This window comes from Durio zibethinus, chromosome 1 (assembly GCF_047325235.1).
Source record: "Durio zibethinus cultivar Kanyao isolate XHJ-2024 chromosome 1, ASM4732523v1, whole genome shotgun sequence".
Taxonomy (NCBI): Eukaryota; Viridiplantae; Streptophyta; class Magnoliopsida; order Malvales; family Malvaceae; genus Durio; species Durio zibethinus.
In genome coordinates, this window is record NC_143162.1 from 27178838 (window position 1) to 27206834 (window position 27997).

At 35.7% G+C, this 27997-nt stretch overlaps 1 protein-coding gene across 3 annotated transcripts; it reads right to left on the reverse strand.

Annotated features, from left to right (window-relative positions):
* Nucleotides 1-27997, reverse strand: LOC111312207 (uncharacterized). Of its 3 annotated transcripts, none has more exons than XM_022912271.2 (8): nucleotides 27353-27997; nucleotides 3766-3844; nucleotides 3024-3175; nucleotides 2869-2901; nucleotides 1999-2122; nucleotides 1716-1901; nucleotides 1468-1539; nucleotides 1-1351 (listed from the first exon to the last, which is right to left on the reverse strand). In XM_022912271.2, exons 1-8 carry the CDS (start codon nucleotides 27745-27747, stop codon nucleotides 524-526), a joined length of 1869 nt encoding a protein of 622 aa, XP_022768006.1. In that variant the 5' UTR covers nucleotides 27748-27997; the 3' UTR covers nucleotides 1-523. The 3 variants fall into 3 exon arrangements, with proteins under 3 accessions (XP_022768006.1, XP_089620004.1, XP_022768007.1); XM_089763878.1 differs by having other exon boundaries at nucleotides 15887-27997; XM_022912272.2 differs by lacking the exon at nucleotides 2869-2901.

Consider the following 27997-nt stretch of genomic DNA (forward strand, 5'->3'; position numbering starts at 1 on the left):
AGAAAAAATGAGTTTTCACTGAACTCATTCTTTATTAATAATTTATATATGTGTATATATAAAAGTACGTCGCCAAGAATGTTTCTATTCGTAATATTGATCTCAAAAACTTAATCAACTGGACCAAAGTGAAGAGCTTACCGGAAAAAATTGCGGCAAGAATACTTGATTCTAACATTTCCCCGCTGAAATGCTTCCCTCACAAGCAGCAAATGCAAAGCCGAGGGAATGCCCATTTGATCGACGAAAGGAATGAGATGATCCTTTTCTCTCGTTATTTAACAATTAACATATGAAAATTGAATTAGAATGGCAAATACACAACAGAACCTGAAACGTTGAAAACCAGGAAAACAACCTCTTCTCATTGGCCAAAGTTGTGACCAAGCCAGCAGGGTTTACCACAGCTTTTTCTTTCTTTCTTCTTACTTTCATTTTTCTATTTTTTTCTTAAAATTTTTTTGTTCCGCCATGTTCCCCAACACCGGGAACACAAAGGATCCCTGAGATCATTAATATACGTTCAGACTATACTAGGAGGGTCTCCCACCCAATTACAAACAGCACGATGCCAGCGTGTTCTAATGCAGTCCACCAATGGTGCATGCTGAGGAGGAGGTTCAGGCTTAGGCACTTCAGTGTCTTTCCCACTTGATTCACTCCCCGCGGAACCAGGGGGAACCACTAAATTTGCCATGAACTCCTCTGGGCTCCACCTAGGGGGTACTGAAACCCTCAATTTCGTAAGCCTGGGTCTTTGTACTGGAGTCTCACCTCCAGGCGTAGCTTGACTGCCATTCAAATCTGATTTTGCAATCCCATTAAAATGGTAAAGTTCAAATATCTTTCTACCCATCTGTCCAGATGAATCCTTAAGACCTCCCAAGCTCTTGTCTAAGTCTAAAATAACCTGCCAGAACTCACTCCATACAATAAAGCCCGAGCTGCAAAGTCTATCAAGTTTCTCAGATGGAAGTCTGATATTTGTCTCCCTGAGGACATGATGGAAACCTTCCACGCTAATAAAGCCACCACCTCCACTCTGATCTTGGGCATCAAAAGCTTTCCGGATCTGTGATTCCCTTTCTTCCAGTTCATTCTCATCTTGAACAGCTGTATCCAGAGCAAATAGGACCGTATAATGGGACTCACTTCCAACAACCCATATGGGCCATTTTGGGCATTTTAGATTTTGACCAACCTTACAGAAATTAAGGGATTCTAGAAGAGTGAGGAATCCAACTTCCACACTTGTAGATATACCCTTCAGAAACATGCCACCACCTAAATCCATCCTCCCATCAAATACATTTGGAACAGCTTGCCCACAGAGCAATAGGTTCACAATTTCCTGAAATAATTTTGTATGAAATGCAATTACAATGCAAGAATGTCTCAAGGAGAGCAGTACCAATTTGAAGATATTGGAGCCCCATCCACCCAATGGATATAAACAATGTTATGTACCTGAGAAGCATGGCCAAATGGTGCAGTTACTAGAGGTAGGCTGGGATCATCCCGGTCTGCTTGAACACAGTCCTAAACAATTAAGGAAGTACAGATAAAGTTACATCCCCATGCAAACAAAATCTTAAGTTAACTATCTGGACTTACAGGTACATGCTTCCTATGAATTTTCTTTTCTTAAAGGTATAGCTACAAGAATATTGATGAAGATGAAGATAAAAAGGGAGTATTCAAGCCAACAAACTTACCAATCCGCGAGAAAGTAACGCAGAGATGAGGAATAGCAGTGCTCCCATGCGACTTTGAAAAACAGGAATCATTGCTTCAAGCCTCTTAAAGGCACTTGTAGGTGTCATGTATGTGTCAACTCTTAGAACTTTCTGCAAATCAAAAGCTGATTCAATTGAAAGACCTTCAAGTGCTTGTGCAATGATCTGAAAGGTAGAACAAACACCTATCAGCAAGTAAGAACATATAAAAGGGCATAGCAGTAAATAATTAACATACTCAGGCCAACCCAATTCCACTAACCACATCCTTTGGATTGTCTTCAGATCCTTCAATGCCATTGGAAATAACACTTAAAGTAGCAATTACAGCCCTTTTGTTATTTCCACATAAAAATAGTATCTCGCCCATACTTTTAACCAGGGCTCTGTGTACGGAAACAAAAATTTTAATTGAAATAGAACAGAAAAAGCATTTAACGAATTGTGAAACAGCTGCAAAACTTAAATATTAAAAAAAAAAAAAAAAAGAGAAAACTTCTTCCAATCTGGTTCTTGCAGAAATAAAGCAAAACGTAGACTACTAGCAGTCCACATCACAAACAATCATAAATGTTATAATGAGATTTTATACTACTTCAGAACATAAAACTCTTGGTTGGGCATTAATGAGAACGAGCCATTCCTTAAACAAAAGACATTGAGCAAATATACAAACATATCGCACATCCATAGTTTTTGATAGAAATAAGTGGCACAAGAAGGTTCAAAACTATGACCTAACATGATTCCTTTTTTGGCCTTTCGTATAGCCGACCTCAGAGTTATCGGATATAAAGCTTAGTTTGTTGTTGTTGTTGTTGTTGTGGTTATCGCAGACTCATAGCCTATTAGCCCATATTATATATGCACATGCACCTTAGCAAAGACAACTACATAAGAGAAATTGCACATGCCACTTAATTGCATCTATTGAGATCAGGCATCATACCTTTTTCCAATTTCCTGATCTCAAACAACAATTTTAATAGTATTGATTATATCATTCAAAAAAGCAAGCAACTGCATGAATTTCAAGGAAATCCAATAGAAGGAACCACTGAGACATGTGAGAGATAATTAGATGAGTAATAAAACAAATACAAAGACAACAATTAGTAGGAAAAGGATTTACACTGTTGGATAAATTGCAACAAAAAGTGTGCACCTGTTTAATCCTAATAAAAGTTAGAAAACTTTGAAAGATGACTGATAAGTTAAAAACATGTGTCCTTGTGCAGTTTAGTGTTTAGAATGTATCATACAATTTAACATGCAAAATTTAATCACCTTGCTTTAGTGTCTTCAGAAAAAGCAGCAAAATTATCTGACACAACACATTGAGTTTTGGATAATCTCCTGGAATGCATACTCTGTGGCATGTTTGCTGCAACTTTACTTAATTCATCCGGAAAGAAAAGAATATATTTGAGAACAAATGCCTGTATAGAGACAAATTATAGTCAGCAATCACAGAATTGACTATTTATCAAGTGACAAACATCAGAACAGAAATCACATTAGGTTATCTACGGAGGCCATTCTCAAGAACACAGGCCAAGGTCCAACATAATAACTGTACAGTTTTTCATCAACTTAACATGAATTGATGGATGTTTTCTTAACAATGAACATCCCAAACCAATTGCATAAAAATAAGAAAAGTGCAGCATTGACGTAAGTAACATTTCAGAGGTCACAAGTTTAAGTAGATTTAATTATAGAATGGATTCAATGTTCCATTGTATTTGAATAACCATTCAATAATACAATTACTCTATTCAAAGACCAAAAAGTACGAACAAGCTATCCCAAGGAAGTAATATTCTTAATAAATTTTGGCAGGTTTTCTAACGCCAGTGCATGATATTAGCCCACTCAGAAGATAAAATGATAATGAAGTTCCGGTGTACAAAAGATCAAATAATTGTTGAAAGCATAAGGAACTTCTTATGGCACAATACCATCAAAGGACAATTCACAAGCTCCATGGTACATGAAACTCATATACACTGAGAAATAAAGGAATTACTTGTATGGTTGCTAAGACACCACAGGGCCCACCTTCATGCTGCACTAAACCCATAGATGTTTCTGGATCAGGGCTAAACCTACATAATATTTTGACATGTAAGCAAATTTATGAAACTTCTAATAAAAACCACTGGTACTTCACTAAACTTACATATTTTCATGAATATATATAAACCAAAAGGCAAATAAAAGAGAAGAAATTACGTGGTCGACAAAGAATAAATAGACTACCAACAAAGTCTGCTAAACAAGTAATTATCAGGCTAGGTTCATAACATATAATCATAATACATACTGATGAGGCAGTTTTAAGCACAAAGAATTGCAAACATCAATAGCCTATTAACATTCCAGATAACTAGAAAGATGCTTGTGCTGGAAATTTATAACTCAACATAATATACTCACAGTTACCATCTTGTCTAATATCCTTCAATTTAAGGTTTTCTAAGCCTTTTCATGCTTCTTACCAGTTTGATCACCAATCACCGTACAATAACATAATCAAAGTGGATCCTGTATTTATGTACATTGAAGGTGTGAACTATTGCAGTAAACTTGATGCAAAATGGAAACCTAGTAAAGTCCATAGGAGGAGGGGCGAGGACATCAATGCAAATATTATAATATGACAAGATTCTAAAGCAGAACTTGCTTAGCTAGATGGCATTCACAAGCTGCCACCTAAGTAAAAACCCTACACATAAAGAGAATGTTGGCTAATAATCGTTAACATGCCTGCTGCCACTTAAGAAAGGCCCTGTACATCATACTAAGACATTATGAAGATGTTGGCTGTCTTCTAGTTTTGTCTATAGTCAGGCTGCCTAAGCCATTATCTACACGTTGTCAATCATGACTACAACAGGTTGCCTAAACCTTGACTACCCATATATTTGAGAGATTTTCGTGTGTTTGGTAGAGTTATGTGGAGAGAAATTAATTAAATTTGAATGTTGAATGTGTGATGCATTCCTAGGGAGTGCTTTCCTAATCCTAAGTGTGCTTTTTGAAGTTATTTTCTTGATTTTAGTTTTCATAGTTCACTTAAATTCCCTTTGTTTTCTCCTTCGTAATTTTCTAATTGTTTATGTCCACATATGATACCGGACTAAGAGAATGAAGTGAAATTAATCTCTTAATCAAAACTCACAAAAAAATGTATAATCTCACTCCATTGAGGATGTAGGTTTCACCACTCCAAACAAACAAGAAAAGATAATTCTAAACTCTAGGGATAAAATATTTCACCACCCTAAAGAAAGAGCTAAACAAGCTTAACCCTCTAAGGAAATCCACCACAGGGATATAGAACTTAGGAAAGAAAAACACAGGATTTGTTTTCACTCAAAATACAATCTGTCAAGTTATATTACATAAGGAGTATTTATAGTTGAAATTGGAACATCCTTCCAAGAACAAGAAAAGTTAAATCAAAAGAACAAACACACTTGTGTTGTTTAGAATTATCATGGCACAAAAAATATTATGTTGCTAAAAATTATTAAGGACACAAATTCTAAAAGCTCATAGGGTTCTCATAGGGTGTTGGAATCAACATTATTGTAGGAACTTAATTCCAACAGCTATTGTGGAATCTAAGAGGCATCCAATGATCAATAGTGTGGGCTGAAACTTAGATAAAATATTTCTCCCTATGTGAAGTTAAGTTTTCTAGAATTGACATTGTGGAAAATTGAATTTGGGCCTCGCTTTACTTTGATGAATTAGGCTGGTTGGCGGATTCTTGTTCATTAGTTTGGGCTCTTGAGTGGATAAACTCAATGGGCTTAGATTGAGATGCTGCTCCTGCACCATTGTCCCCTGATTTAAATGGACTCAACCTCAAGTCATCACTGTCTTTATCTTCATGGTATGAAGATAAGTCAAACTATTGAATGTGGCTGAAACTCAATCTCCTGATAGCTTAAATTTGTATGCATTTTCTCCGATATAGAGAACTCTAAAAGGTCCATCAGCTTGTGGCAAACACTTATAATGTCTTCTCCCCCAACAACCTTTTTTTTCTCAAATGAATCCACATCAAATCACCCTCCTTGAATGCAATTGACTTTCTATGTTCGTTGGCTTGTAACTTGTACTTCTCTGTTTGCTTGATAATTTTTTCTCTAAGTTGTTCATGTAGTTTTTTTTAATATCCTTAGCTCTTTCTTCAACATCTCCACTAAAATAAGGCTTGGTGGGGATTGGAGCCAAATCTAAGGGACTGATTGGATTTTGTCAATACACAATCTCAAATGGACTAAAACCAATAGTTTGACTAGTGGATCAATTATAAGCAAATTCAGCATGTGCAAGAAAAAAATCCCACTCCCTAGTGTTCTTTATCAAGCTTCTGAAAAGATTTCCCAAACTTCTATTAACAATCTCGGTATAGCTGTCGGTTTGTGGATGGCAAGAAGGGCTAAATTGAAGTTTAGTTCCTAGTTTCCACCACAAAGTCCTCTAAAAGTGATTTAAAAACTTGGAATCACAATCTAAAGTGATGGATTTTGGCACACCAAGCAATTTAACAACTTCTCTAAAATATAAATTTGTCACGAGAGACATTAGATGTTTTGTTGCAAGGAACAAAATGAGTCATCTTGGGAAATCTGTCAAAAACAATCAAAATGGAGTCCTTATTCCATTGAGTTCTTAGCAACCCCAAAACAAAGTCCATGCTTAAATCCTCCCAAGGTGAAGATGGAATTGGAACTTGGAAGTCAAGTGTTTATCCAGTATTCTACCCATTAGCTTTAGCCTTCTTGAAGAGAAACCCATTTTGTTGAAAGAAATGGTTCTTTGGACCATTAAAGCAATCCTCCCAAACATAATTGAAATCTGGATGATTTGGATAAAGGCTTGTGATCAAGTCCAAATGCAACACATTTGCTTCCATTGTGTTAAGCAGTGAATCTCTTGGTCAAAGCATTAGCCACTTGATTAAGCTTCCTTGCTTCGTGCTTAATAAAGAAGTATGATTATAGGAGTTTAACCCATTTGGCATTCCAACTGTTGAGCTACTGTTGGCTATTTAAATACTTCAAAGCTTTATGATCAGAATATCGATCAAACTCCTTAGGAAGTAAATAATGGCTTCTATGATCTAGAGCTCTAATAATGGCATAGAACTCCTTGTCATCCATAGTGTATCGCATACAACCTTCATTTAGTTTTTCACTAAAGAAAGCAATGGACCTTCCTTCTTGGCTCAGAATTGCACCAATTTCCACATTAGAAGAATCATAATCAACTTCAAAGATCTTATTGAAATCTGGAAGAGCAAGAATGAAAGCTTCTGTCATCTTCTTTTTGATAAGCCCAAAATTTTTTTGTGCAGTATCTGACCATGAGAATGATCCGCCTTCAAACATTCAGTTACAGGTGCAATAAGGTTACTGAAATTCTGAATGAACTGGCAATAGAGACCAATCCATGGAAGCTTCAAATGTAATGGAGTGACTTAGAAAATAGGCGAGCTTAATATTGATTTGATCTTGCTAGGATCCACCTTGATTCCATCCCTTGAAACAACATAACCCCAAAACACAACATTATTGGAGAAGTCACACCTCTTTTAAGTTGGCATAAAGCTTCTGATCTCTAAAAGTTTGAAACACTATTCTCAAGTGCCTCACATGTTGTTCTATTGAATTGCTATAGAACAGAATATCATCAAAATAGACAATAAAAAGACCCATAAACAATTTAAAGACATAAGTCATAAGTAGCATAAATGTACTTGGAGCATTTGATAGTCCAAATGGCATGACCAATCACTTAGAGAGCCCATTTACGGTTTTAATGTTGTTTGCCACTCATCTCCCAACATCATTCTATTCTGGTGGTACCCCTATGAAGAACAATCTTGGAAAATATGGTTGCATCATGCAATTGATCAAGAAGATCATCAAGTCTAGGAATGGAAAATCTATACTTGAGGGTGATTTTGTTGATGGTGAGACTATCAACACATACACCATGAACTATCTTTCTTTAGCACCAATAATGCTAGAACAACACAACTCATGCTTTCTCCCACCATACCTCTGGGAAGAAGTTCATCCACTTGCCTTTGTAATTTTTCATGCTCCTCAATATTCATTCCATATGCTGTCTTGTTGGGAAGAATGGATCCAAGAATGAGATCGAAACAATGTTGCATGTCCTTCATTGGTGGAAGTCCATTTGGAATCTCATTGGGCACAACATGAACAAATTCTTTCAAAAGCGGTTGAACTAAAGGTTTACAACCTCCATTTAACTTCTTGTATCTTCAATCATCACAAGAGCCTAAAACACTTTACTAGCAACAAGTACCCTTTGCATTTGCACTAAAGATAATAAGGCACTAGTTTCTTCTTGTGTATTTGCAAGTAGGTCATAATTTCATGAGAGCTAAAACAATTCTCACCTCATCTTTTACAAAGGTATAAGTGTTTTCATAACCATCATGAACAACTTTTCTATTATATTGCCAAAGTCTTTTCCAATAAAATGTGATAAGCATCCATTGGAATAACATCACACCACACAACATCATGATAGTGTTTGCCAATTGATAACTGAATTAAACACCTCTTTGTTACCTTTAATTCTTTTCTTTTCCACCGCCATTGAATCTTATAAGGATGTGAGTGCTCCTCGCGCTTTAATTGCTGCTTCTCTAGCATTGTTGTAGCAAACACATTTGTGCAACTCCCTCCAACAATAATGACTTGAGACACCTTATCACGAGAGGTGCATCTAGCGTAAAAGATAATGACTTGAGAGACCTTATCATGAGAGGTGCATCTAATGTGAAAGATGTTTTCATGCAACCATTTATCTTCACTGGCAGCAACAATAATGAGGCTTTTTTGAATGACAAAATGTTTGCCCTTCATCAGCATTCTCCACAAATTCCTCATATTCGTGGTCTGATTGCTCCATTATCTCATTAGAGGTGTCTTCACACTTCTCTATCAAAGTTTCAATTTTTTGGTTAGGACAATCGATGCAAATGACCAATCCATTGGCATTTGAAGTACTTAAGTGAGCTAGAACTAGAAGAAATTGGCTGTTTGAGTTGGTTCCCATCTTAATCTTAGATGGAGCATTTGATGTTGAAGCCTTTAAAGAAGTACTGTAGAAGAGGTAGATGCACTGTTACAAGTAATAGGATTTAGACAAAATGTTGGTTTAAAACTACTCTTTCGTACCTCTTGTTGCTTCTCTACGTTTAGAGTAAGCTTCCTTACATCATTAAAGGTCCAATAAGGTTGTAGAGGCACTGGATGGTTGATTTCTTCCTTCAAACCACTCAAATAGCAAGCTATTTTTAGCTTTTCAAGTTCGGCCACATCATATTTTTGGAAATCTAATCTTCATTATTGCTTGATTAGTTGACTTTGTCTATTTTAGTTAAGTCTCTTATTTTTAGAATAAGGAGCGTGGGAAAACACTTATTTGAGGCTAGTTATAATCTTGTAATCTGTATATTTATATTTGTATCCCTAGAATTAAGGACAAAAAATTAGGATAGACAATCCCTCAATTATAGAATCAATTTTAAGAAGATTTAATTTCCTAGTTTACCCACTAATTAGTTGTATATATACCTAAGGTACTTGTATAATTCTTAAGAGCAATTTTTCAATATACATTCAGTTTTACTCTTAGTATTTCACATAGTTTTATTTTTTTAGTTTTTTCACATGGTATCAAAGCTTTAGGCTTTTCTTGGGAAGCAAAATTGTTAGCCTTCATTGCTGACTTCTATTTTAGGCCTTCATTACCGACTTCTTTGGGCTTTCATAGCCAAACCCTATTACTGCCTTCATAGCCATTTTATTTTTCCCTTCTTTAGCCCTCATTGCTAAGAGTCATTTTTGGTTATATCTTAAGACTTGTTTCAATTCAAAAAAAGATAAAAATGTCAAAGATAACAGAATCTACTATCACTAGCACCCAATTTGAAGAAGTGTCAATAAGTAAAACCACCGAAATACTACAAATGTCTTAGGAACAAAGAAAGTTCAACAGAGAAGAGATTGAAAAGTTGATAAGTCTATTGAAAACTCTTGAAAAGCCTATTGAGGTATGTTTCTTGGGTAAGGTCTCAAGTTCAGGTAAAGTCTTTGATTGTCATGGATTAAATGTATCGGTTACGCCTATTATAGGTTCTTGGGTCATTGACTTAGGAGCCACAGACTACATGAGACATTTCTCACAGAAGTTTAGTATATTTACCTTGTGTCCCAGTAATAAGAAAATTGTTGTTATAGATAGTTCATTTACTACAGTGACAGTATTAGGAGATGTTCAAATTAATTCCTCATTTGTTCTTAAAAATATTCCTCATGTTCCTCGATTGTCTACTAATTTGATATCTATATAAAAACTTACTAGAGACATGAATTGCAAAGTAACTTTTTATCCCTCATATTGTGAATTTCAAAACCAAAATTCGAGAAAAAGGGTTAGACTTGCCAAGGAAAAGGATGGAGTATACTATCTTGAGATATCAAACAATACAAGTAATATCAAGAATAATTTACCTTTGTCATTTCTTGTTGAAAAATCTCCCAATAAAGAAAAAATTTGGCTTTATCATTTTTGTCTTGGACATCCTTCTTTTGGAACTATGAAAAACATGTTTCCTTCTTTATTCAAAGCATTAAATGTTAAAATTTTCATTGTGATGTTTGTGAACTTGCAAAACATAGACATGTCTTTTCCAATTAGTAACAAAAGAAGTTCTACTCCTTTTTACTTGATTCATAGTGGCATATGGGGTCCCTTTACAATTCCTAGTATTTTTGGTGCATGGTGGTTTGTTTCTTTCATAGATGATTGTACCAAGGTCCTTCGGATATTTTTACTTAAATCCAAATCAAATGTGAATAGTGTGTTTTTAAGCTTGCAAAACATGATACAAAATCAATTTGGAGTGGAAATCAAGAGATTTAGGTTTGATAATACAAGAGACTATTTCAACTAGAGTCTATCTACCTATTTCCAAAAAGAGAAGATTATCCATGAGTCTTGTGTCAATACTCCCTAGTAGAATGGGGTGGTAATGAGGAAAAACAGCCATTTACTAGCCACAACCCGAGCTTTACTTTTTGAAGCAAACATACCCAAATCCTACTAAGAGGAAGCTATTCTCACTACAACACACATTATAAATAAGTTACCTTCAAGGGTTTTGGGATTTAAAACTCCTATAAAACTACTCTCACAATTCTATTCCAACTTTAATACTACAAACAACATCACACCTAGGATATTTAGTTGTACATCATTTGTTTATATTCACAATCATAATAGGGAGAAATTGGATCCCAGAGCCACTAAGTGCATTTTTATGGGATATTCATTAACTCAAAAAAGGTATAAGTGTTGTCATTTTCCTATCAAAAAATTCTGTGTTTGCAAATGTCACTTTTGAAAAAAGTAAACCATTTTTCACTCAACGTTATTTTCAGGGGAAGACTTCATTCATTGAAGATAAGGATAAAGACTTCTTTTTGCTTTACTTGTCTTCTTTTTCAACATTTTCACCCATTAATTCTTCTGGGTCTAAACCTGTTTCTTCTGAGTCCAAGTCAAACACTGAATTTGAGTTTGACCCTATTCCAAACATAAAAGATATGACAAAGGATAATATTGTTCTTGATTCAATGAAGGAATTACAAGTGTACTCAAGAAGGAAAGTTCCAACTCCTAAACTGGTGCAAGTCCAAGAACCTGATCCTAACTCTGGAAATGAGGTAACTACAGTCTTTGACTCTATTTCTCAAAATGAGCATGAATCTTCTAAAACTATAACTAGTGATTATGATCCAACTATTGCCATTAGGAAAGGAACCAAAGACTGTATTAAGCATCCACTATACCCAATCTCTAATTTTGTGTTATTTGAAAAACTCTCATCCCACAAAAATTTCCTTATGAGCCTAAACACTATTTATATTCCAACTACATTATCCGAGACATTATCCAATGAGAAATGGAAGCAAGCCATAAAAATAAAAATGGAGGCCTTAGAGAACAATAAGACGTGGGAACTAGTAAAGTTACCTAAAAGAAAAAATCCACTTGGGTGTAAATAGGTTTTCATTGTAGAATACAAGATGGATGGTACTTTTGAAAGGTATAAGGCCAAGTTGGTGGCTAAGGGTTACACTCAAACTTATGGAATGGATTATCAAGAAACTTTTGCTCCAGTTGCCAAGATGAATACAGTTAGGATTTTGTTATCATTGGCTGCGAATTACAATTGACAGCTTCAACAATTTGATGTAAAGAATGTCTTTTTCTACATGGTGATTTGGAAGTAGAAATATATATGCAGGTTCAACCGGGATTTAGAGGTCATATAAAAGCAAACAAAGTATGCAAACTGAAAAAGGCTTTATATGGCCTTAATCAGTCTATTAGGGCTTGATTCAGGAGATTTGCCAAAATGATGCTAGCAATAAGATATAAGCAGAGTCAAGGAGATCACACATTATTTATCAAATACTCAAATTTAAGGAGACTCACAGTTCTATTAGTGTATGTTGATGATATAATTATAACTGAAAATGATGATAAAGAAAGAATCTCTAAAAGTGTTTGGGTGGAGAATTTGGAATAAAAGAGCAAGGGAGATTGAAGTACTTTCTAGGAATTGAAGTCGCTCACTTACAACATGGTATATTTATCTCACAATAGAAATATGTGATGGATCTTTGAAGGAAACTAGGAAGCTCGCATGTAAACCTGCAAATACCCTTATAGATCCTAATCATAAACTTGGAGAAGCTAATGAAAATATTACTGTAGATAGAGAGATGTACTAGAGATTAGTTGGAAGACTCATTTATCTCTCACATACTAGAGCTGATAAAGCATATGCTGTGAATATGATAAGTCAACTTATGCATAGTCCTAAAGAAGTGCACCTACAAGTTGTCTACCGTGTATTACACTATTTAAAGGCCAACCCTGAGAGAGGTATGTTGTTCAAAAGAAATTTGAGGCTAGTTCTAGAGGCATAGACAGATGCGAATTATGCAAGTTTGATAATTGATAGAAGATCCACCTCAAGTTACTACACTTTCCTAGGTGGTAATCTTGTGACTAGGAGGAGTAAATAACAGAATGTGGTGGTAAGATCAAGTGCTAAAGTGGAGTTCAAAGCAATGGCTCAAAGAATTTATGAACTACTATGGTTAAAGATTATCCTAGAAGACTTGAAAATCAAGTGGGACGGACCAATGAAACTCTATTATGATAACAACTCTGCGATAAGTATTGCACACAATCCTATGCAATATGAAAGAACAAAACACATTGAAATAGACCGACACTTCATAAAAGAGAAACTAGACAGTAGGTTGATTTTTTACACGTGTATCAACCAATGGCCAACTTGCATATGTGTTGACTAAAGGTTTCAACAGTGCAACATTTCAGGAAATTATTTCCAAGCTGGGAATGGAAATCAACTATTCACCAACTTGAGGGGGAGTGTGAAAAAACACTTATTTACAACTGATTGTAATATTGTAATATGTATATTTATATTTTTATCTCTAGAATTAAGTATTTGTATCCCTAGAATTAAGGACAAAAAATTAGAATAGACAATCCTTCAATTATAGGATCAGTTTTAGGAAGATTTAGTTCCCTAGTTTACCTACTAGTCAGTTTTATATAAACCTAAGGTACTTGCATAATTCTTAAGAGCAGTTTTTCAATATACATTCAGTTTTACTCTTAGTTTTTCATAATTTTATTTTTTAGTTTTTCTACAAGGATTGATTTGGGTAAGTAAACCAAATCCATTAGCTATTTTCATATTATGTGTAGATAATAAATTATTCATTTGATTAGCTACTTTAATGCATGAAAATCTCAGGTTTTAAGGCTTAGAATATTCAGTCTTTAGCCTATAGGTTTTCATGCAATTATAACATTGTAATAAGAAAAATATAGAAGAATAAAGTAGTTTTATTCTAAAGATTTCTTCATGTTATCAGAGTACAATCTAAACCTTTGAAATTTTGCACTTGGAGTCCAACATGACCAATGAAAGAGGGAGAGCTAGGAATCGGAGATTACCTCTAACCCTGGAGCTAGCATCGCCAACAACCCTTGTATACCGGAAGGATTAGTCCTTCAAATTACAGGGCACAAACTCAATGTGCAAAACTATATTCAATGGCCCTAGTCTATTATGATATTCATGTGTGGAAAGGGAAAGGAAGATTATCTTACTGGAGTAGCTGCACCTCCAAAAGAGGATGATGTGAGGTTCAAAAGCTAGAAGTTGGAGAACAGCATGGTGATGTCATGGTTAATCAATTCTATGACCAATGAGACTGGAGAAAATTTCATATACTATAAAATAGCCGAAGAGATTTGGGATGCATCAAAGGAAACATACTCCAATGTTGGCAACACTTTAAAAATTTTCAAAATCAAGAGTATTCTTCATGATCTTCGACAAGGTGAACTTTCAGTAACAAAATAATTAAACCTTCTGATCTAACATTGGCAGCAACTTGATATTCTCAAAGAGGCATTTTGGAAGTGCCCTGACGATGGAAAGTAGTACAAGAAGTTGGTTGAGAAGGATCGTGTCTACAAGTTTCTACTTGGTCTTGACAAGAACCTTGATGCAATCCAAGGAAGAATCCTTTGCACCAAGCCTTTGCCGAGCATTCGAGAAGCTTTTTTAGAAGCTTGCAAAGAAGAAAGCAAAAAAGAAGTAATGATGGGAAATCAAACAGTTGCTTCAACCCCTAAAAATTTAGACCTAGCTGTCCGAGGATCCTAGTTGAACAACAATGATTGGCAAAAGAAAGGCAAACCTAAGTGTGACCACTATCAAAAAACTGGACACACGAAGGAAACATGTTGGAAGATCCACGAGAAACCAACCAATTGGAAACGTTCGCGGTCTTCACAAGACCGAGATAGCCATGGCAACTTAGCTAATACTGAAAATTCAATCCTAGTCAAATGCAAAAAAAACTGGAGCATCTCCAAACAATGTTTCAACAATCATTGTAGAACATTACCACTCTTATTGGAACAGGTTCTTTAGCACAAAAAGGTAATTTTTTAAGTGCCTTGAGTGCAAAACTAGAGAAATCAAGTTCATGGATTGTAGATTCAAGAGCTGTAGACAATATGACTATGGATGCATATGTATTTAGTAAATACAACCCATGTCATGAAAACTTCATAGTTTGAATTGCTAATGGGTCACTTTCAAAAGTGGCCGGTACAAGTTCTATTATTATTTTTAAAGAGATAACACTTGATTTTGTTCTATTTGTGCCAAATCTATGTTGCAATCTACGGTCTATAAACAAACTTACAAGAGACCTTAAGTGTGTTACTAAATTTCTTCCAAATATGTGTGAATTTTAAGATTTAGACTCGAGGAAAATGATTGGCAATGTTAGGATGTGTATAGAACTTTATATCCTAAGAGCTAATGATTCTGAAAGACAATATCAGAAGATCTCGTATGGTTTCATTTTTCAGTAATAATAAAGATAGTACTATCATGTTGTGGCACTATCAATTAAGTCATTCATATTTTTTGTACCTCAAAAGGTTGTTTCACTCATTATTCAATAAAAATTATAACAACTTTCAGTGTGAAGTCTACTAACTATCCAAACATACTCGTACCACATATCCTAATCACTTTTCCAAATCATCCCATCCTTTTTCAATGACACAATGACATTTGGGGTCTTTCCAAAGTAAATACCATTACTAGCTCCAGATGGATTGTCACATTTATTGATGATCACACCAGAATTACTTAGGTATTCTTTATGAAGGAAAAATCTGAAGTGGGCCAGCTATTCTAAAACTTCAACAATATGATCCAAACTCAATTCAAAACCAAAATCCAAATGTTGAAAACCGACAGTGAGAGAATACTACAATTCAATCCTTAGATCATATCTAATAAAGCATGGTATAATTCATCAAAGCTCATGTGTTGATACTCCTCAGCAGAATGGCATTGTTGAAAGAAAGAATTGACAGTTGTTGGAAGTTGCAAGATCCCTCATGATGGTTGCCCATGTATCTAAGCATTTTTAGGGTGAGGCTGTTCTTACCTCAACATATCTAATAAACATATTGCCTTTTGGAGTCCTGAAATTTCAAAATCCTTGCCAATCCCTTCTCGATTCCTATCTTCACCTTCAAATTATCTTGTCTATTCCCATTAACGTGTTTGGATACACTACATCTGTTCTTACCAATCAAAACCAAAGCAAGTTAGATCCCAAATCCATCTAATGCCTATATCTCAAATACTCCCCGCATCAAAAAGGATACAAGTGTTACTCACCAGTAACAAAGAAATTTCACCATTTCATGAATGCTACCTTTTTTGAAAATCAACTTTACTTTCCCAAAACTGCCATTTAAAGGGAGAATCCAATCATACGGGAATATCAACTTTGGGAAGATCTTATTACCGAATCACGATACACTTCTCAAACTCCCTTTCACGTCCAAAACATCCAACTAGATCTTTCAAGCTCGAAGTCCACAAAAGGGAAAACAAACAAAGAATTGATTGTCTATTCAATAAGACATAAAACTCAAAAGGATCCAGGAGAATGTACACCTTTAAAGCAAAACCAAGAATCTGAACTGATTCTAGAGATACTTGAAACCAAAATAGGTAACACTCTTACTGATCTAATTCTATTGAATCTTTTGATGATCTTGATCAATCAATTGCTCTAAGGAAAGGTGTGAGATCATGTACTCAACATCCAATCTGTAATATGATTTCTTATGAAGGTTTATTACCTAGTTATTGGGCTTTTGTTGCCACACTAAACAATATGTAGATTCCCAATAATATTCATGAAGCACATATACAACCAAAGTGGAAGATGGATGTTTTGGAAGAAATCAAGGCCCTAGAAAAGAACAAAACATGGGAGATTTCAGAACTACCCGAAGGGAAAAATCCAATTAGGAGAAAATGGATTTTTACTATCAAGCACAATGCAGATGGAAGTATTAACAGATTCAATGCTCACCTTGTAGCAATAGGATTTACTCAATCCTTTGGTGTTGACTAAGAGGAGACATATGTTCCGGTTGCTAAACTTAATTCAATCTGGGTGTTATTATTATTGGTAGCAAATCTAGATTGGCAACTCCACCAACTAGATGTCAAAAATGCATTTCTTAATGGCAACTTAGAAAAAGAAGTTTACATGGAAATCCCTCTAGGTTTCAAAAACCAAGACAATTTTGGCAAAGTATGTAAACTTTGAAAGTCTTTATATGGTCTCAAAAATGTTAGTGTATGCGTGTGTGAGTTGGAATATTATGGGAATATTCCATGGGAGACAATATAGGAGGGATTGATTGGGAGCATTAATGTGTAATTTGTAATTGATTCTCTTTCCTTAGTATTGTCTATCTAATAAAAGGCTAATCCAAAGGATTAGCTAGTTGTTCTCTAAAGCCTTAATTTTAACATGGTATAAGAGCCAACAACAGCGCAGTCCTAGCCGCCGCTACTACTGCTGTTCCCCTCTCACTCTTTCCCTAAACCCTTCTGCGATAACCCATGCCGTGGCACGTAAGCCGTCGCTACTACAGATTTTGATCTCGTAGCCCTAAAGTTACATACTTAAAGCTTTTCCTGCCTCTTCAACAATCCCTCATTAATTGAAAAGGGGTCGCCCCCTTATTCTAAAAGACAAGAAAAAGAAAGGATTGCAACCTATTGATCGATTAAAGGAGACAAGTTCTTCTTGGTGTAGAGCGTAGCTACAGAATTAGGGACGGAGTTCGTAGTTGTTGATTAGGGGTTGTGTTCCCCGATTGAAGGATTACTAGTTGTGTTTTGGAGGAAAAAGGTTCTATGCCCATGGCTAAGGAAGAGGCAACTGCATTAAAAGTGATAACTAAGGAGATTATCATAGGCTCACAGTTGTTGGATGAGAAACTTGATGGCTACAACTACTTGTCATGGAGCAAAAGTGTGTTGGTGACATTACCAGGTCTTGGGAAGGCTCGGTTTCTAACAAGTGAGCTACAAGCAAAGGAAAGCTAAGAGTATGCAGTGTGGGAAAAAGAGTATAATCGAGTAATTGGACAATTGTTGAACTCAATAAAACGAGGAGTCAAGGTGATGTTAAATCAACACCTCACAATTAAGGAACTTTGGGATGCTTTAAAAATTGTTTTTGCAAATTCTGAGAATTGGAAGATCTCACATGTTATTAAGGCATGGACTAGAATGGAGTAGTCTAATAAGAGCCTGAGGGAATATTTTGTTGTGTTCAAAGAGGTATATGATGAGTTTAATGAACTCATGCCCTTGTCTATCGATCTAAAGACAAACTAGGAGCAACGAAAGGCTCTAGCTGTAGTGTTTTTCTTAGCAGGATTGAGGAAAAAGTACACCAGTACTAGTACTTGGACGTTAGTAGGTAGAAATCCACTTTCTTTACTAGATTCTTATAAGTGCCTGAGCAGGGTCACCCAACATGATACTCCACAAGAAGACAGGGCAGTTTTGTGGCCCTATAGCATGAACACGCAGAAGACATGGAGGACGAGGTAAAGTACGTGGAAGTGGTAGAGAAGACTATCATTGTGGACAATATGGACACTTACATAATGTTTGTCTACATCTTCAGGGCAATTTTGGCCCACCAGCAGCATATGTAATTGATGCTACGCTTTAGCTCCAATAGCAAGAAGAGAAGGAAGTTCAGTTATCCTAGGATGAGTATGACAGGCTTATTTAGATGCTTCAAAATCAAACTTCGATCTCCTCTTCGACAACAACTTTTATACAAGGTAAATCTACTACATGCCTACTACCCCCTTCCAAGAATTAGGTGATTGATTCAAGAGCTTTGGATCACATGACGGGTACTACAGGTACTCTTTATTCATATACTCCTATGACGGGGAAACAATCTATTTTGGTTGCTGATGGAAACTCTATAGAAATTGTGCAAAATGGCAAGGCTCAACCTGTATCCACGTTACCTTTACATTTCGTGCTGCATGTCCCTTTTTCTCTTTTTAACTTACTTTCAATTAGTCAAATTACAAGGAATTTGAATTATAGTGTCTCCTTTCCTACTTATTGTGTTTTTCAGGATTTGTTGATGAAGCAAACTACTAGTCAGGGAAAGATCAAAAGAGGTATTTATGTGCTTGATGATATATAGAAGATACAATCTGGACAAAAGACATACTTGGGAGAATTGTCATCACTTATCTCATTGTCGTTTTGGTCATCCATCCATGTCAACTTTACGAGCTATGTGTCCCCATTTATCGTCTTTTAGTTTTGATTGTGAATCGTGCAAGTTTGCCAAATTGCTCAGAGTGTCTTATCGACCTTGAATTAATAAAGAGAAAAGTTTCCTTTTGTTGTGATTCATTCTGATACATATGGGCCTTGTCCTATTATTTTGAAATCTAGTTATAGATAGTTTGTGACATTTGTTGATGATTATTTATAAGTTTGTTGGTTGTATTTGTTGCGAAGCCACTCCGAATTATTCTTTGTCTTCACTACCTTTCATGCAAAAATAGAGAATCAATTAGATAAATCTATCAAAATTTTATGAAATGATAATGGGGGAAAGTATTTTTCTACAGAGTTTATTCAATTCTTAAATACAAAAGGTATTATTCATCAGTCCTTGTGTACAGATACTCCACAGCAAAATGAGGTTGTTGAAAGGAAGAATCGTAATTTGTTGGAAGCGGCTAGAGCTTTTTTGTTTCAAATAAAGGTCTCTAAGGTGTCATGGAGTGAAGCTGTCTTCACAGCATGCTATCCTATAAATTGTTTGCTGTCCTCGATCCTTGAAGGAAAAGTTCCTCTTCAAGTATTATGTCCTGATTGTCCCTTATTTTGTATCTCTCTCGAGGTATTTGGGTGCACATGTTTTCTTCGTGACACTCGTCTAGGTCGCACTAAATTAGACCCACATTCCCTTAAGTGTATCTTCCTAGGTTATTCACATGTCTAGAGAGAGTATCGATGCTACTCTCCAAACCTGGGTCACTTTATTATTTTCACAAATATCACATTTCATGAGCCAGTTCCTTTTCCTTCGATACCACAATCTCATCAATTATCTATCACATCTGAAGAAGAAGATTTTCTCATCTGTTAGATACATAGTACACTAGTCAATGCATCTCCCATCGAGGCATGCCTCAATACTTGATTTGGTCATACATACACTAAAAGGACTTACGCCTACAGAAACTTCCCTTATTGAGATAGTCTCTCCGTCGATGGATCCACCTCGAGACACTATGGCTGAGGATGTACCAATTGCTATACAAAAAGGTATGTGAACTTGCAAAAATTTTCCTTTATACACACTCTCATACAAAGAACTATTTGCTCAACTTCAAAATTGTATTCCCATAATTAATACTATTACTGCGCCACACACTCTTCATGATGCTTTTCCAGATTTAGAATAGCATAAGGCTATGGAGGATGAGATGATGACCCTAAAGGCCAACTATACATGTGTCTTGGTTTCCCCACCAAAAGGGAAGCAAGCTATTGGGTGTAAATGGGTTTACAACACAAAATTGAATCCTGATGGTTCATTGGCTGGATTGAAGGCAAGGCTAGCAGCGAAGGGACATGCATAGACAGATAGAGTAGATTATTTTGATAACTTTTCACCAATGGCAAAGATGACATCTATTCATCTATTTCTTAGTTTTGCTGCTTACATAAATGGGCATTACATCAGTTGGATGTGAAGAATGCTTTCTTACATGGTAACTTGGCTGAAAAGGTATATATGGAGCAACCATCGAGGTTTGTTGCTCAAGGGAGTCTAGGAAAGTGTGCTGTTTGCGTAGATCTCTATACGAACTAAAACAATCTTCACCGCGTGGTTTGGCAAATTTAGTGCAACTCTTGCCCAGTATGGCATGCGACAGAGTGAGAAGGATTATTTAGTATTTGATATGCAGCAAAGTTCTGGCCTTATATTTTTAGGAATGTATGTAGATGATATTATCATCACTGGTAGTGACAGTGCAAGGATTGACAGACTTAAAATGTATCTCAAGTCCCAATTTGAGAACAAAGATCTTGGTCAATTGAAATATTTTCTAGGTATTGATGTGGCAAGGAGTAAAAAAGGAATCTTTGTATCTCAGAGGAAGTATGCGTTGGATATTTTGAAAGATGCAGGCTTGTTCCATGCCAAGCCGAGTGACACAATGATGGATCCAGGTATTAAGCTTTCTCTAGAAAATGGCACTTTTCTTAATGATCCCACACCTTACAAGAGACTAGTTGGAAAACTGAATTACCTAACCATGACAAATATATCTCTTCCAATGAGTGTGGTTAGTCAATTTATGGCAGCTCCCAAAGATACTCACTGGATAGTAGCGATGCACATCCTCTGGTATTTGTTGAGAAATCCTAGAAAGGGGATACTTTACAGTTCTACTAGTGATGGGGGTAATCAAGCCTATGTAGATGCAGATTGGGCAGGCTTTCCCATAGATAAGAAGTCTCCATCTGGTTATTCTATCTTCCTTGGAAGTAATCTAGTGTCCTGGAAGAGCAAGAAGCAGCAAGTAGTTGCTAGTCTAGTGCAGAAGCAAAGCATAGAGCCATGGCTTTGGCTACAACAGAGGTATTATGGATGATTCAATTTTTACATGAAATTGGGCTTTCAGTTCGGCCTTACAGAGCTATGGTGTGATAATGAGGCGGCAATTCATATTGCTTCCAATCCAGTATTTCATGAAAGAACCAAGCATATAAAAGTTTATTGTCATTTCATCAGGGAAAAGTTATAGAATGGAGCAATATTATTGAAGCATGTGCACATGGGGGAACAACTAGGTGATATTCTTACAAAATCATTTCTAGGAGTTCAAGTAGACAACAAGCTGAGCATGATTGATATATATGCTCCAACTTGAAGAGAAGTGTTAGTGTATGCATGTGTATGAGTTCGAATATTATGGGAATATTCCATAGGAGATAGTATAGGAGGGATTAATTAGGAGCATTAATATGTAATTTGTAACTGATTCTCTTTCTTTAGTATTGTCTATATAATGAAAGGCTAATCCAAGGGATAAGCAAGTTGTTCTCTAAAGCCTTAATTTTAACATAATAATCCCCACATGCATAGTTTTATAGACTAACAAAAGTGGTAAAGAAGTATGGTTTTTCACAATGCTAGATCGATCACACCATGTTTGTCAAATGTTCACCTGAAGGAAAAATAGCCATTCTTATTGTCTATGTAGATGGCATTATTCTTACTAGAGACTGTGGGAGAAATTAGCAACCTAAAGAACCTTTTAGTTAAAGAATTTGAAATCAAAGATTTGAGACACCTCAAATATTTTCTTGGCATGGGGAAGCTTGCTCAAAGACTGGCATCTCCGTTTCACAACGTAAGTATATCCTAAACTTACTAAAGGAAACTAGAATGCTTGGATGTAAATCTGCTGACAACCTTATGGACACAATAAATAAGGTAGGAAGGAATAAGGAAGTCCACCAATAGATGGGGACAAATACCAAAGACTTGTAAGGAAACTCATCTACCTCTCTCACACAAGACTGTATTTCAGTTTTTTGGTTAGCATGGTAAACAGATTCATGAGCAATCCAACTGAGGAACACTTGAAGGCTGTGTATCGAATCTTACAGTACCTAAAGAAAAGTCCTAGCAAAAGGTTATTTTTTAAGAAGACATCACGCTAAAATGTTGAAATTTACATTGATGCTAATTGGGCTGGATTTGTTACTGACCGAAGATCAACTACTAGTTATTGTACCTATGTGTGGGGCAATTTGGTTACTTGACGAAGCAAGAAGCAATCTATGGTGGCTAGAAGTAGTGCAAAAGTTGAGTTTAGAGTTATCTCTCATGTCATAAGTGAGTTGGCTGAAAAAGTTACTAAGGGAGTTAAAGGTCTTTGCAAAAAAATCCACGAAGATATTTTGTTACAACAAAGGTATCATATTTATAGCTATTGGAATTCTCTTTGAACTTAAAAACTCTTTCAACCATGTAAAGCCAATCAAGGAACTGATCCGATTGCATCTTGCATTCAAATTCTGATATGTCAAGTTTGATATCATTGCGATGATAATCACGAGCTTTGTGTTTCCGGTGATGATGGGAAGAATCATCACAAAAATTACTGCTTGCGTGTTGATAAAAAGAGTTATAATCATCCCTTTAATTGTGGGACTAGTTGCTGTTAGCACTTCTTGAAGCATTACGACAGTCACAAAATTCAAGATGTTTCTTCAGTTCTTGAATTGTTTGTCTCATGTCATCAAATCACTGATCAAGAATTTCCTTTCTATGTGCTTCTTCGGCAAACATTTTTCCATGAACATGCTTTATAATTACAAAGCTTTTGATTACACCAGGTTTAGCACAGTCCAAAGCTCTGATACCAAGTTGATACCAGACTAAGAGAATGAAGAGAAATGAATCTCTTAACCACACTCATAGATAAATGGATAATCTCACTCCCTTGAAGGTATAAGTTTCACCACCACAAAGAAATAAGAAAATATTATCTAAACTCAAAGGATGCAGAATTTCACAGCCCTACAGAAAAGAGCTAAACAAGTTCACCACTCTTAGAAAATCTACCCAAGAGATACAAAACCTAAGAAAGGAAAAACACAAGGTTTGGTTTCACACAAAATACAATTTGCCAAGTTACATTAATGGGATGTATTTACTGTTGAACTTAGAACATCCTTCCAAGAATAGGAATAGCTAGGTCCAAAGAACAAACTTATGTTGATCGGAATTATTATGGCAAAAACAATATTATTTTGCAAAGAATCATTAAGGACACAAATTCTAAGAGCTCCTAGGGTTCTCATACATTGCTAGAATCAATTGTAGGACCTTAATTCCAGCAACTATTGTGGCATCCAAGAGGCATCTAATGGTCAATAGTGTAAGCTAGAACTTATGTCAAATATTCCTTCCAATGTGAAGTTGGATTTTCCAGAATTAACCCTGTGAAAGATTGGATTTTGTCCTTGTTATATTTTGATGAATTAGGTTGGCGGGCAAATTCTTGTTCATTAGTTTGGGCCCTTGAGTGGAAAAACTCAATGGGTATAGACTTAAGATATTGCTCCTGCATCAACATATCAACAAAGTTTTAAAGTTTAATTCTTATTATTTTTATTGTTTGAACCTAAACTTTAAGTACTAAATCAGCCTCTATCTAGTCTAAGTGTGCTGTTTATAAAGATCCTACATCAAAACTGGTCTGCTTGTGCTTTTTGATGGGTAGATAAGAATTTCAAAGGTTAATTTCTAGGATTGTTAAAGGTAGACAGAAAAAGAATTTATGTTAAAGATTCATCTAAAATCAATTGACAATAGGTGGTTCAACTTAAATATAAAGTCATAGCAAAATTAGACTTAACCAAAGTGTCATAGCACCACTCAATACTCCCCCTCACATGTAAGCTCAATACTAACAGCCGAAACAAGGCCTAATATGTGGGCAAACAACAATAATAACAAACAATATAACAAACTTGGGCTATGATACAGTCTTAACTATCCAACCTTAAACCAATTAGCAAAAGGTGGAGAGGCTCCTTGACTATGAGCCATAGCAAATTCAAGACTTGGCCAATGTGGATAATGCTACTCAACAGTTTTAACTTAAAGAAAACAAGAGAAAAAAACTAAAACTCAGCTTAAGCATTAAAACAACCGTTAGTACAACATTAGAGCTGCTATCAATGTGCTCAATCATCAAGTATTCCAGCCTTCTACAAGTTGTTTCCATTTTAATAGACATTTTAATTTAGCTACAAAGAATGTATTGTTATTTTTCTTTGCCAAGGAAAGCTCCATAATATCTTTAAGAGGCATTTCTTAATAAGGCAAAATGCTGTATTTTAGGGCTTTATCAGTGATTCTAAAAGTGTTAAAGTTAACGTGAAAAAAAATTAAAGCTATTCATAAATGGCCAGATTCTACCATACAAAGTTAAACCAAAGTTTTTATGGTTTAGCAATATTTTACAGGCGTTTGATTGGGAAATGTAAGCACTAAAACATAGTCATCACCAATTGCACAAATAAAGGTCATTCTGTTTGAATGAGACAGCCTCTACAGCTTTCAAAGAAATCAAGGAAAATATGGCAGTCCAATTTTACATCTTCCAAGCATCTCTATGGCATTTGCAATAACATTCCTTTGCTATCAAGCACAAGGCCAAAATTTAGAAAAAGGAAATTGATGCATTGAGCAAGCTGGTCTAGACCCTGATTGCATGGCTATCCAAGTTATGGGCTTTGAGTTGCTTAAGAGAGTCTTACCATCTTGCAAAAATTTTACCGGTATATATGCACATTTATTAACAGGGCAACAAGCAGATTATAATGATTTTTTCCTATGTGATGGTTATCTATTCAAGGGAACTTGTCTTTGTTTACCTGACACATCTTTATATGGATAGACAGTTCGAGAATAGCATTGTTGAGCGGTACTGGGATATTTGGAAGGGATGAGAACATCCAAAGGATTGAGGACCAAATTTATTGGACTAGTTTGAAAAGGGAAATTTGTAAGAACATTGTCCATCGTCAGACTTGTCAAACATGAAAGCAAAGAAATCAAAATACAGTTTTATATATGCCATTGCCAAAACTATATACGCCAAAGAAGGATATACTTGTGGATTTCATACTTGGATAGCATACATCATAAGGGGTTAGGATACAAAATTTTGTGGTAGTGGATCAATGTCCGAAGATGCTTTTACTAAGCATCTTTAGGATATACATTCTTAAGTTCAAAGAAAGATAGCAATGACCAACGAAGTCTATAAAGCACAGGTTAATTTATCAAAAAAGTCTTTTAAATTCAAGTGGACATGCTTGTGGTGCAAATAAACCAGAAAGGTATCCTAAAGGTGGGCTTGGTCCCTAGATGCTTCTCAAGAAAATTATCTTATACCCTCATGTCCTTGACTTCTATGATGGTATGAGAATAAATAATGTCTTCAACATTGAATACTTTAACAGTGGACCATAGTCATAATCAAGAAATGGCTAATGATGCTATATACTTACATGGTTTTCTCCTATCCTACAACTTAAGGAAGCGGTTAGAGGCATTGTTGGTCAGCCAATGCTTTCCACTTAAGGGAGACGGCATTAGAAGTTGGTTCCCAAATGGAAAGGCAAGGCATCCATGTCCCAGTTGCATGTGAATCAACAATGGAGGGTTGCAGCAACATAAACTCAAAACTTATCAACAAGGTCAAGCTTTTCCAAGCAAGGGTGAGATGACAGAGCACCTTGTAACAGTTTCTAAAGCAGCTTGAAACAAGTATTAAGGCTGATTCTACTGCCCAAGCCATAATTTGGCACAAGTCAAATGATGAAAAGCTGAAAGAGAACCTTGAATAAACTTTATTGCTTGATATTGAGCTTCAATTGTATGGTTCCTAGAGTCAAAAGTTGTAGGTTTTATTTTCTATGTTCTTTAGTTTTAAGTGTCAAAGGTATTCCACTAATTTCTGGCTTTGATCTGAAATTTTTGGATTTTTAGTCTTCAAAAATTGACATCTACCTTCTTTCAATTAACAGAGAACAAGTTTGGCAGATATTTAGCAGCTGTTATGATTTCTTTAGGTTGAGTGAAACTACCTAACCTTATACATAAAGGGCTAGCAATCAAGCCGAAAAAATTCTTAGTATGAAGCAAGGATTCTTCTTATTCTTTAATTTCCAGCATTATCTGATCTAGACTGGGCTTTGAACCCTTACAAGACTTTAACCTAAGTAAAATATGTTCACCATCAAACTCAACTTTGAAACTGCTAAATATAGTTCCCAACAGTATTCATGGGTATTGTTTACAGTAGTAGGACAGCTCCAATGTGGCTTTCTAAAACCCCAATTTCTACCCCAAATCTTAATCCCATGCAGAACCAATTGTAATTATTAGTTAACTTTAACGCAGTTTTCGCATAAAAAACCCTAGAAATTAACCTTAACATCCAAACCTTTTGAAATCAGTTTTGCTGTGAGATAAACATGTGCATATTAGAAGGTATTAATTTTTCCAGCAATTCATTTGAAAAGCATTATTGATTGTCTAAAGATACCAATGAAGAAAACATTATGCATTTATTCCAGCTAAAAAGCTTTTACCTCACAAACTGAGACTAAACTTTCCAACAACTGCATTATGCATCAAAGATCAAAATGAAGTACAACAATTATCCAAATAATAGACAAAAATGTCCATCAAAGTAGATATGCGGAAAACCCCCTACAACATATCATATTCCACTAAACCCTTATAACAAAAATGCCCATCAAAGTTGCAATTTCATGCTAATTTAGCAGATTTAAATTACAATTTGGGCCACCAGTTTGTCCTGGGCTCAATTTCTTAACCACCATATTTAACGAAAATTCAATTCAGCCATCAATTTCAATTCTTTTAATAACTCCCAAACACCTAGCAGTAAACTTAGATTTCTTTAAAAAAAAATCTGAAATAGTTTACCTTATACCCTGATTGCTCCACTGAGCAAGTATATCCTTTGAAACGCTACTTCCAAACACCATCGAAAATAATTGATAGGCTTCTTCCTCTGACAATTCATTGTCTAAATTTACTTCTTTGGCTTTTATCTCTGCCTCTTTCATTCTTAAACCCCCGCTTCCTTCGTTTTTCGACGGGAGACTAGAGGACGGAGTGCTTTTAGCCGCTGCCAGCATGCGTTTTTCAGCTGCGGCTGCCAGGAGCTCGCGCTGCAACCGTCTGCTCTCCTCAGGCGTCGTCGTCGCTGGTGAGCCGGCAGCTTCTCTCGGCTTGCTCCGTTTAGGCTCTGGCGGCAAATTCTGCATGCTCATCCGTAGAGCCATTCTCAAGTCCTCTTCTTCTTGTTGATCCGCCATGTGATAGCAACCGATCAAAATTTAGCAATCCAGGGTTTCGAAACAGTTGAATTTACGTACAGATCAATTGAATTTAACAAAACTGTTATCTTTCAGATGGTTATGAATCTGACTTTGATTCGGATTCAATAATGATAAACAAAAGAAAAAGATTTAAGTTTTCTAAAAACCCCTAAACAAGAAATTAGGGTTTCAAATTTCAGGCCAACTGGAACAAGCTGGACGTAAAAGCGAGTGGAAATTCCGTTTC

What these genes read in the sequence shown, in the direction of transcription:
- LOC111312207 (XM_022912271.2), bottom strand. Translation starts at nt 27,747, where the DNA reads ATGGCGGATCAACAAGAAGAAGAGGACTTGAGAATGGCTCTACGGATG. An exon ending in AAGACAATCCAAAGGATGTG is followed by an intron (nt 1,902 to 1,998) that starts GTTAGTGGAATT and finishes TCTACCTTTCAG; the next exon opens with ATCATTGCACAAGCACTTGA. An exon ending in CGTTACTTTCTCGCGGATTG is followed by an intron (nt 1,540 to 1,715) that starts GTAAGTTTGTTG and finishes TTAATTGTTTAG; the next exon opens with GACTGTGTTCAAGCAGACCG.